The sequence below is a fragment of the Cariama cristata genome, unplaced genomic scaffold (genome assembly GCF_000690535.1).
Source record: "Cariama cristata isolate BGI_N322 unplaced genomic scaffold, ASM69053v1 scaffold5349, whole genome shotgun sequence".
Taxonomy (NCBI): domain Eukaryota; kingdom Metazoa; phylum Chordata; class Aves; order Cariamiformes; family Cariamidae; genus Cariama; species Cariama cristata.
The window spans coordinates 1-11,881 of record NW_009633905.1 but is presented as its reverse complement, the minus strand read 5'-3'; the positions used below and the strand labels follow the sequence as shown (position 1 = coordinate 11,881).

The 11,881-nt window shown below is 51.7% G+C and overlaps 1 protein-coding gene across 1 annotated transcript in view; it reads left to right on the top strand.

Annotated features, from left to right (window-relative positions):
• The window catches only part of LOC104166851 (histone deacetylase 8-like), a gene marked incomplete at its 5' end in the record, with an annotated part of 21,140 nt that extends 11,408 nt beyond the window's left edge, over nt 1-9,732 (top strand). The window contains one exon of the mRNA XM_009706941.1: nt 9,710-9,732. Within this exon, the coding sequence (XP_009705243.1) occupies nt 9,710-9,732 (23 nt within the window). The remainder of the gene's footprint in view (nt 1-9,709) is intronic.
• Nucleotides 9,733-11,881: the final 2,149 nt, after the last annotated feature.

Here is an 11,881-nt window from a genome sequence, read left to right as displayed (position 1 = left end):
TCACAGGTCTTTTTAGAGAGCACTTCAGGAAAGCTTGTTGGAGTCTTGCTCGTTGACTAGAAAGATGAACCACATTCACTTGACTGCTCATTGTGTACAATGTCATCTGTCTCCTGCTTCACTTGGGATTCTCAGTGTTAGTAGCACATCAGCTCAGAGCTGTGGGTCCCTGTTAGCGAAAGTTGCCATTGCCTTTCCTCTGACTGAGCAGAGGAGCATGGGACCTTATCCTTATTAGAATCATAGAACAGCCTAGGCTGTAAGGGACTTCAAAGATCATCTGGCCCAAACTTTTGTGGGAAAGGGAGCCTAGATGAGATTATCCAGCACTCTCTCCAGTCACGTCTTGAAAACCTCTAGCCGTGGGGACTCTACCACATCCCTGGGGAGGTTGTTCCGTGACTGATTGTTCTCACCGTAAAAAATTTCTTTCTTATAATGAGGTGAAACCTCTCCTGGTGCAACTCATACCTGTTGCCTCTTGTCCTCTCCGTGTGGCTCCTTGTGAAGAGAGAGCCTCTGTCCTCTCTGTAGCTGCCCTTCAAGTACTGGAATACTGTGATGAGGTCCCCCTGAGCCTTCTCTTCTCCAGGGAGAAGAAACCCAACTCTATCAGCCTTTCCTCATACGGCAGGTTCTCCAGTCCTTTGATCATCTTTATGGCCCTTCTTTGGACCCTCTCCAGTCTGTCCATGCCTTTTTTGATTTGTGGGGACCAGAAGACACGGTATGCCAGGCGCGGCCGAAAAGCACCGAGTAGAGTGGGATGATCTGTCTCTGCTAGTGATGCTCCTGCAGATGCTACCCAGGATCCAATTTGCCTTCGTTGCTGCTGCAGCGCCCTGCTGGATCATGTATGGCTTGCTATCCACCAGGACTCGCAGTTCCCTTTCAGCAAGGCTGCTCCCCAGCCACACAGATCCTAGCCTGAACTGGGCTTTTTGTTTATGCCGTCCCAGGTGCAGGACCTTACCCTTGTCTTTGTTAAACTTCATACTGTTCTTGTTAGCCCACTCTTCCAGCTCGTCCAGGTCTCTATAAGATGGCTCTCCCTTCTGATGTGTCCACCTCAGCACCCAGTTTGGTGTCATCAGCAAACTTGGTGGGTTTGCTTTCAATCCCATCATCCAAATTGTTTATGATGATGTTGAACAATGTGGGGCCCAGTGTCGATCCCTGGGGAACCCCACTTGTGGCAGGCTGCCAGCCTGAGTAAAAAAGCATTGATCACCACCCTGCGTGTGCTGGCTGTGAGCCAATTCCCTCCCTACCCACTTTGCAGACCACTCGTCCAGTCTGTATCTTGCCTCCCACAGGAGGAGGCTGTGGGAAACAGTGTCAAATGCTTTGCTGAAATCCAGCTGAACAACATCCACTGCTCTCCCCATGTCGACAGAAGATGTTATTTTGTTGTAGAAGATGACCATATCAGCCTGGCATGATTTGCCCTTGGTAAATCCATGCTGACTTTTCCCAGTCACCTGCTTCATTTGGTTTGTAAGTTTCTAGGAGGACTCATTCCATGACTTTTCCAGGGATTGAAGACTAATGCACCTGTTGTTTTCTGGGTCCTCTTTTGAGCCTTCCTTGTAGATGGGTGTGACAGTTGCCCTCTTCTGGTAATCAGGGATATCCCCTGATCTCCACGATTTTTCAAATATTATAGACGGTGGCCTTGCAACAATGTCAGCCACTTCTCTTAACATAGATTTATCTGGATTGAACCTTTGCAGGAGGTCACAGACCACCCATCCCTGCTGGTGGGTGGACACATACATTGTTGTAGGTACATGTTCCTGTGATCTAGGGTTCAGCTGTGCCAGTAAAGACAGAGGTAGAGAAGGTATTGAGAACATCTGTCATGTCAGCATTATTAGTAATTGGTTTCCCTGCCCTTGTTAGCAGTGGGCCTATGTCTTCCCTGGGCTTCTGCTTACTGCTCACATATGTGAAGAAGCCATTCTCCTTGTGTTAGCTTCTTGATGTTTAATAAAAATGTCACTGAATGCAAAGGTGGTTACTAAAGTCAGGAGAGTATGTAGCTCACTACGGGAAGGTAGGCTTAGTAGGTGTATCTGTAAATATGTCTGTAAATCTGCATTTCTAAGAGAAGCATGGCAGTTGGTTTTATATATCCTTTTTTGTGGTATCTTTACCCAGCTTCTTGGATTTGGTGGTTTTGGGGTTTCCCAGCCAGGCATTGTTGCTGGATGCACATTAGAGTTCCGCCAAGGAACCTGTCCTCCATTAGTTCCTCCATGCCTTTTCCAGACTTATTTAGACATTGGGTGTCCACAGCAGTGAGTTTCATGGTTGACGTGTGGAAAACTACTTTCTTTGTAAAACTTGGTGTTGGGTAATTTCGCAGAGTGCCATCTTGTTCTTGACAGTTAACAGCAAGTTAACTGGTTCCTATTCACCTTCCCAATGCCAGTCTGGTTTCACAGACCTGTGTCACACTTCCACTACCATCTCTTTTCCAAGCTGAAGGGCCTTAATCTGTTCCATCTCTTCAAGCAGCACATCTTCACCTGGGATTAACTGGACCCAGCAGTTTTATAAACCCTCAGAACTTGCTGCAGTTCCCAAAGATGAAATGAGAAAGATGTCCCAGCTCCTTTTAGGAGAAAAATAGGAGTTTCTATTCCATTATTTTTTAAGTGTCAGAGTACCTAGCTTATAACACCATTACACCAAGAACTGAGACTCCTTATGCCAAGTCTGTGTGCCACTGAGACTTTCACATCCACTGATTTGGAAAAAGGAAGCAAAGAGCAAAGGCTTAAAAAAAAAAAAATAAATCGGTTAAAGTCAGCTGGATCTTTACAGGGGACCAATTTTCAGCATGTCACACAGAGATCACAAGAGGTGATGGAGCAGGTTGGCGTAACAGCATTGCCTGGCAAACACCTGTTGGTACAAAGTAGTGGGCGCACGTCTGCACTGGCCATTGAGAAAAGATTGCAGGGTACACTGTCTTGGTAGGGCTGAAAGCATTTTGTGAGAAAGGGGCTTCTGGAAAGTCAAGAGGATATTGCTGCCAACTCAGCAGAGCATCATCCTGGGGACAGCCACTGTTCTGGAAATCCATTGTGCGGGGGACAAGGAGTTGCTGAGGGTCTGGTTCATTACCGAAGCTTGAGGAGCAGATGATCATCTGCTCTGTCCTGTCCCACCATGCAGCACTCAAAATGAGGAATGACTTGGTGCCCTGGGGCTCAGTTCATGGCTTATGGTTGGTGCTTTGGAACTGCAACTCCTTGGAGACAGGGCAGAGGAAGGAAGGGGACTTCAGGCTGCCATGGCACTTCTGTCCATCCTATCTGCCAGCACTAGCTTGTGAAGCCTGCTGAAGAAGGCAGGGGCTTATAGGAAGGATGTCAGGCAAGAGCAAGCACAAGCTGGGAGGCCCCCACCCTCTCCCTGGCCACATCTGGAAGCCCCGTGGGAAAGCAGCAGGCAGTGAGTGGGTCTTGGGCGAGATGGACTGCTCTGGCCTGTGGGACATGCATGACACTGCACAGATCACTCCTTGTGAATGGACCAGTTTAATAGGAGCCATATGCCCAAACTCTTTAAACCTTGTCTCACAGCCTAAATTAAAGTCAGTTTTTATTGAAATCTTCTAACAGATGGACGGATGGCCACAACATTCCTGGTAGTGGCTTGGGTTATGCTTCTGTTACCTTGTTAAGAGGCGGGGTTTTTTTTAAAAGTAAGGTCAAGTTTGTAGAGAATTGATGATGTTGCAAATAAACAGCCAGTCATGATGAGAGGTCATACTTGAAAAATACAGTCATCATCATATTTGAAAAGTCATGACAGTCAAGTGAAGTCCCCAGTGACTGGAAAAAGGGAAACATCACACCTATTTTTAAAAATGGTAAAAAGGAAGACCCTGAGAACTACCAACTAGTCAGCCACACCTCTGTGCCCAGTAAGATCATAGAGCTGATCCTCCTGGAAACTATGTCAAGGCATATGGATGACAGGGAGGTGATTAGAGACAGCCAACATGGCTTCATAAAAGGCAAATCATGCCTGACTCATCTGGTGGCCTTTACAATGGAGCAACTTCATTGGTGGATAAGGGAAGAGCAACTGATGTTGTCTACCTGGACTTCCGTAAGGCCTTTGCCATGGTCCCACACAACATCCTTGTCTGAAAACTGGAGAGATACAGATTTGATGGATGGAGTGTTAGGTGGATAAGGAATCAGCTGGATGAACGCATCCAAAGAGGTGTAGTCAATGGCTCAATGTCCAAGTGGAAATCCGTAATGAGTGGTGTCCCTCAGGGGTCTTGCACTGGGGCCGATACTGTTCAATATCTTTATTAATGACATGACAGTGGGATTGAGTGCACCATCAGCAAGTTTGCAGATGACACCAAGCTGAGTGGTGCAGTTGGTATGCTTGAAGGAAGGCATGCCATCCAGGGGGACCTTGACAAGCTGGAGGAGTGGGACCATGTGAACCTCATGAGGTTCAACAAGGCCAAGTACAAGGTCCTGCACCTGAGTCAGGGCAAGCCTTGATATCAGTACAGGCTGGGGATGAAGGGATTGAGAGCAGCTCTGCCAAGAAGGATTTAGGGATGCTGGTGGGTGAAAAACTGGACGTGAGCTGGCCATGTCCGCTCGCAGCCTGGAAAGCCACCTGTGTCCTGGGTGCATCACCAGCAGCATGGCCAGCAGCTGGAGGGAGAGGATTCTCCCCCTTTGCTCCACTCTGGTGAGCACCCCCCATGGAGTACTGTGTTCAGCTCTGGAGTCCCCAGCACAAGGAGGACATGGACCTGTTGGAGTGAATCCAGAGGCAGCCATGGAAATGGTCCGAGGGCTGGAACCCCTCTGCTGTGAGGACAGACTGAGAGAGTTGGGATTGTTGAGCCTGGAGAAGAAAAGGCTCCAGGGAGACATTATAGCAGCCTTTCAATATATAAAGAGGGCTCCTAAGAAAGACAGAGAGGGACTTTTTACCAAGGCCTGTAGCAACAGTACAGGGGGCAGGGGTTTTAAATTGAGCGAGGGAGGTTTAGGTTGAACATAAGGAAGAAGTGGTTTTCGATGAAGGTGGTGAGACAGTGGAGCAGGTTGCCTAGAGAAGCTGTGGATGCCCCATCCCTGGAAGTGTTCAAGGCCAGGCTGGATGGGGCTTTGAGCAACCTGATCTGGTGGAAGGTGTCCCTGCCCATGGTAGGGGTGTTGGACTAGATGGTCTTCCAAGATCCCTCCCAACCCAAACCCTTCTGTGATTCTAAGATTCATTCAGTGAGATGAAACGCATGCTGGACGTGGTTGGGGTGTCATCAGCCTCAGACACATGTGCCCACATAGAGGCTTCCTACGGAGGAGGGTAGCTAATTGCAGCTAGATAGAAGAAGCTGGGAGCAGGAGCCCAGGTCTCAGCCTGGATGCAGGGAAGGTACCATAGCTGGGATTATCCTGTGAATAAGAGAGAAATCTCTTAGTGGACTGCCTGGAGCTGGGGCTTAATGTTTATATGCAGGAGGACCTGGAGGCTGTGTAGGGCTGAATGAGAAGCAGATGCTTTCAGGGGGACATATTCCAGCCGCTTCTGATGCATGGTTTTCATTCCCTTTCATACCACTGTGTCTGAGTTCAGGAGAGAAAAGCTGACATATTTGGCCCTTCCCCTGCACCATGGCTAGCTTTTGAGTTCCCCAGCCTTTCCAGTTCCCCAACCCAGTTTTGACTCCTAGTGCTTCCCAGTTGCTGACAGTCGCGTTACCACAGCTTGGTTAGCTACCACTTCCCATGCATACACTGCCTCACCCGTTACAAGCCTGACAGAGTATTTTACCTTCCTCTGCCTCTCTGGTTTAAATCACCATTTGTTTCATCAAAAGTCCAGGTTCTGCATGTTTATACTGTAAGCTCACATCCTCCTCCTGCATCCAAGTTTGGCTGGAGCTTGTCAGTTCGTGAACCCTGCAACACAAAAACATCCCTGGCACAAGTCTTTTCTCTGAGGCAGTGCTTTGCCCTGGAGCAGTTCCCGTCCTTTGTTCCCAAGAGAGCATGGGTGCTTCAACTCAGAGGAAGCAACTCAGAAAACAGTCATGTCTTACAGTGTCTTACAGAGAGATGGATAAAAGGCAAGTGACTAGACTCCATGCTTGCTGAAGTGGGCTAGTAACATGGTACAGTATCAGCCCCACCTGTATCATGTTCGGGCAGTTGTCCCCAAGCCTGTGTGAGGGACTGCTGCCTGGGAGGAGGTGCAAACCTGCAGGACTGGTCTGTGCCTGTCCTTTGGAGATGAGTGACTTCAGTGTGGATCTGTTGAAACACTTCTTTGGGAATGCTTGCTCCACTACCTGATTGCAACTGCTGCGTTTTATTACATACAGCTCCCCTGCTCCTTTTCTCTCCTACACATCATGATTTTTGTTTCCTTCTTTGTCATGTCACAAAAAACCAGTCCTTCTCTTTGCTGTCATCCATCAAAGTGCTATGTGGAGCATGAGGCAGTTATAAACCCTCTTCTTCCCTATACATGTTTGATTTATGGGGTCCCAAGGCAATGGCAGCTTAACTAGAACCCCTCTCTTCTGCTGTCAGATCTCATCAGACTGTCTCAGGAGCAGGAAGGTTTCAAAATTCATGCCCTCCTCAGTGTCCGTTCTTCAACATCAGACTTAGGAGAAGTACCAGGATCCCCCAGCATTGGGAGCAGGGAGGGGAGAGGGAGCAGGGCACTGCAGGCTGTGCTCTGCCTGGATGTCACCTCTGCACCATTGAGTGACACTTCCAGCTCAGCTCACAGCCACTTCCCCTGGGAACTGAGAGTGTTTCTGAAGGAACTGCAATGCCACTGCTGCTGCAAGTGCTGGATCTGATGGGAACGTGTGTTTTGTGCTTAGGAAGGCTTCCATGCTTGTGGAAGGAAGTGGATTTAATAACCATGGATTTGTAGGGAAGGATGGGAGACAGGTGGATCCCAGATGTCTTTGTCTTCCCGACAGTACATCTCAAAGGAGTCAGATGTGTGCTTGGGGACCAGCTGACATGAGTGTGGTCTATGCCCCAGACAGGCTGCTCGTCTGCTCAGGAAGGGGTCTGAGACCCCAGGCTTGGTCTGCCCTGCACTCAGTGCTCAGCTGGTCCCAGGCCACGCTGTGTTTTCCCCTGCGGTAGCCAGGTTGCCTCCCGAGCCGATCCAGACCTGTGGGTGAGCACCCAAAGGCTTCCCAGCCAGTGTGACATGTGGCTGAAACGGAGCAGGAAGCTAGAGTGCTGGATAGTGGGATTCCCTCTGTCGCACCACCTGCTGAGAGGAAAACTCATGCCTGGGACAGAGGGGAGAGTGGAGAGACCCCGTTCCTCCCTCCCCAGCCACCAGAGAGGCTGGTCCAAGACCCCAGTGCTTTCCAGGACTGATTTTTCCAGAGGCAGTGCTGGAGGTAGCAGGAGCAAGCGAGGTCCATCCCCCTCAGCAGTGAAACAGTGACAGATGGAGCAAGGCAGAACTGCAGCCCCTACCCTGGGCTGCACAGGAGAATGTGGCACTGCCAGCGCTGGGGGAACAGAGCTGCTGGGTGCGGGGCAGGGTGCTGGACAGACTGACAGCGGCAGAGCTCTGGCTCCTGCTCTTGACTGTTGACTCCTAGCGTTGCTTTGCTGCCCGCTTGGCTGTGCTGGTGGTGGCTGGGCTTTCCATCCCGTCCTGCCCCAGCAACCGTGGACCTGGCTGCCGTGCGGAGCAGTTAGTATGAGTGCGGAGTATCCAGCCCCCCCCCCGCCCGGCAGGGAAGGGCTGAGGCAGGGAAGGTCTTCATCATCTGCTGGGGATGTTGCCACCGTTTAGGGCTGGTCCGGTGCTTAAAGCAGGTGGCAGGTGCTCTCTATTAACCCCAGACGGGGAAGGAGAGGAGAAAAGGGAGAGAGACTTAGGGGTTGGACAGTTAAAACTACTTAGACAAAACAATAACAATGAAAAAGAGTAGAAATAATATTGATACTAATACTACTAATACCAGAAACAAAAATACACAAACCCAATATTTATACAAAACCTGACTATGACTGCGGGACCGCTTGCCACACTGCACCAGCTTGCAGTGCTCACGCAGCAAGGCAGGGACCCGAATGTCCCACACTGGGCTCTGCAGCAGACAGAAATCAGATTCAGGAATGCATGGGCCGGGGTCAGAGGCAGGAGAGTGAGACCAGAGTCCCACAGGGATGCGACTGTGAAGCAAAGAGAGCTGACCCCCGTGATCCCTGAGCTTTATACCGAGTATCCAGGTGGGTGGGATGGAATACTTCACTGGTCAGTCCTTGGTCACCTGTCCTGGCCACAGCTTCCTGCAGGTGTGACCCTTTTCCACCCCTGCACCTGCAGACCACATGAGAGCCCACAGTGACTCTGGGTCCCATAGGAACAAGCACCCACATGGGCCTTTCTGCAGAACAATCCCACTTCTACCCCGGCAACAACTACAGATATCAAGCTCCATCAGCTCTAAAAGCAGACTCTGAAAAGCATGTAGTCAACTTCAGAGAGCGTGGTTACTTAGAAGAAACTTAACTAAAGGAAAATCTACTGAAAGGAGAAATGGTCCTGTTTTAGCCAAACCAGGACAGATGTGAAACACCTTGTCTAAAGGGAAGTTGTGGGTGGGGAAGCGGCAGGGAGAGGACAGGGACTGCCAGCCCAGCCTGCAGGCTCACTTTAGCTGCTCCAGAACAGAGGGTTGGCTGCCAAGTGGTATGCCCGGAGTCCTGCAAAGCCCCAGCTACTCTCTTATTTCAGGCCTAACAAGAGACCCTAGTCTGCCTTTGGCAGGACCGTGTGTAGCATCCCTGGGGCTGGCTCCCACCGTACTGGCATCCCTCCATCGGCCCTTGGGGTGGAGCCAGAGCAGCCTTGCTCCTCTGAGAGCTGTGTGCAGGGCTGGGGTTTGCCTGAGGGCAAAGGAAGATGGTTCCCCACCTGATCTCCATGCATTTCCTCAGGAACTGGGACAGTCCTCTAGCCAGGCAGGAGACTGAAAGCTATTAAGAGTCCAGGGCAGGCAGCTGGGTGAGCCCTGCCAGCTTCTGCCAGCCTTGTTCGATGCCATTGCCCATTTGTCTTGTCCCTGTCCCCAGGAGGAGCTGGGGGCAGGAAGACAGGGCTCAGTAGCCCTTTTCACTCTCTGTGGATGTTGTGATGTGTTGGTGTTAAGACACAGAGTAGGAGGAGGTGGGTGGGAGATACAATGGCAGTGGATGCCTTGAGGTGTCCATCCCCAAGCACAGGCCAGTCCTAGGGAGGGGATATCCCCCTGACCTGTCCAGGAGGGGAGGAGGAACAGCATTGCTCTAGGGCTGGAAGGAAGGGATCTATGCTGTGCACTCCCGGCAGTGCAGCCAGCCCAGAGGAAGGACAAGGCAGCTGGGCGTGAGTGTGCACCCCTCTGGTGCTGGCCCATGAATCCTGAACCTGCAGGAGAAACTTGTAGCAGAAGTGGTGGCAGGATCTCCCCTTGGTAGTTCCTGAAGTCTGGCCCAGAGGAGGGCAGCAGCCTCAGTGAAGGGAGCGAGAGGCAGCAGGGACCGGGGTCTGCGCTGAGGCTGGAATTCCTGTATCGCTGCCCAGTCTGTCAGACGTAGGGAGGGGACCCCTGCCCCTGGCCGGGCCACTCCATCAGGCTGAAATATCAGTGCAAATACCCTTTTCTGCCTCCCTTTATTTGCAGGGAATCTGAAGCACGTTGTTTAGCAGAGAAAGAAGGCTCAGGTTTCTGCAAGAGCATTTCCTATGGTGAGGATGGCGTGTTTATGTGAGCAACTGGTGAAATTTCTGGCTGCAGGGAAAATTTGGAAGAAATTACTGTTGGTTGGTTGATTTTTTCCTCCTTAAAGAAGAAAAGCTGCTGTGCATCATGAACATCGTGGCTCTCCTCAGGCAGGAGTGTGGGCCCTCCAGCCACAGTCTTCCAGTGCTGGCAGAGCCTCCCTTGCTCCTTTCTCTTTCCTTTTTCAACACTGCAGAGTTTATTCTCCCAACTGGTTTTAAATGTTTTTTAAGAGAGGGCCTGCTCAGAGCTGTGAACACTCCCCAGCTGGAGCCCAGCACCACTTTGCCTTCCTGGCAGGAGCACAGCCTCTGCGCTGCCCAGCTGGGGAACAGTGCCGAGGGCCAGCCGGGGCCTGGGGCACAGGCTCTGCCTCTTACTCAGAGAAAGGCATGGCCGATGTGTTTTTAACTGGGAATTTTTTTTAAATAAAGTATTTGAAATACTCCTTCAGCCCTGTCATTTGCTGCACCCACCCTGCCTTGCCAGTGCTCTTTTTCAGAGCACTTCACGTGTTCCGCAGAGGTCCAGCCAGCGCTGGAAAAGCAAAGATCGGCAGTTGCATTTGTGATTGTCTTCCAGCCCTGTCAAATAAGGCAGCACAGACCCCACCCCCAGGGTGATGAGTGGGCTCCTGACGTTCTGTGTGGAGGGGCCAGACCCCGGGGATACTCTTCGGAGTGCCGAGGGAGATGCACAGCAGGGTGGCAGCTCCTGTCCTGGGAGATCTCAGACGGACCCCCAGATGCCCCAGTGCCCCCGTGAGAGCAGTCAGCATCTCAGCGAGGCATCTCAGCAAGTGGACAGGTACACAGATACCTGGGGCAGATCCGTCCCAGTGCCTCAGGCTGTGGAGCCTGGCCTCTGCTGCCCTTGTCTCCTCTTTCACCTGGCCCACAGAGCTTTTATTTGTGCTGTTTCTTTTTAAAGATGTCCAGCCACTGTGGGAAAGCATATTTCCTGTTGCTTTAATTAGGTTATGCTGGAATAAATAGCAAGGCAAAGGGACTCCCAGTCTGGCTTGGCTTTGTTTTGATCTCCTGTTTTTCACTGCCGATCCAAACAACAGGAACTCCAGCATGAAGGGAGTTAGCTGGATGTGGCTCCTGTGTCCCCGCGGAGTGACTCCTGACCTCCTCCCGCCTTCCCCCAGTGCCTGCTGCAGTGAAGTGGGGGGAGACCGGCCTTGGGCAGTGGTTGCTTATAGGAGGCTGGTGCTGCCACTGACACAGGGAAGGCTCTCGGTGCCCAGGGGAGATATCAGCGCTGGGGATGGTTCAGTCAGGAGAAAAGTGAGGTATGAGAGAGCAGAGAACCTGTCTGGGTGCTCCCTCCTACCCACCTCAGGGCCCCACGTGCTCTGTCCCTGCACCAGGCACTGACAGCCCTACGAGCTGCAGGACCTGCTTCAGGAACACAACTGGGAAAACAAACAGTAGGAAACCCCTCCACAAGTGTCAAAAATGGTAGCACTAAATGGGGTTTAGGTGAGGTACAGGGAGAGCTGCACCTAGGGGAGGGGCTGTAGGGATATGGTACCCTAAACCAGGCACGTTGCCCACCCACAGACAGCTGGGGAAACTGAGGCACGGGGTAAAGCACCCCCTCTGCCATCTCCATCCACATCCCCAAACGCAGAGAGATGACTGGAGCTCAGCTCAATGCAAAGCAAGGAAAGTGCAAAAGGTGGGACAAAGGCTTGGAGGGTACCCCCAATGCCCCCTCAACTGACCCCCTCATACCCAAATCCCTCTCCAGCTGGCTGAGGGGGGATTTGATGTGGCTGAGCCCACATCACCCTCGCCAGCTCTGGCACCAACTGAACCCCCTTCTTGCCGCCTCACCCTGGATAGGTGTTCCAAGTGTGTCCCAATCTGGATGGGAAGGACATAGGGGTTCCCACCCAAGAGGTTCGGAGGCAGGTGGGAGAACATGGAGGGGTTGGGGGTGTCCAGACTCGATGGCGAAGCGTGGGAGGTGCCAGCCTGGATGGGGTGACATGGCAGGTCCCAGTCTGCACGGGTAGGACGCGGAGGGACCCAGCCTGGAAGGGGGGGGCGCGGGGGTCTGGCC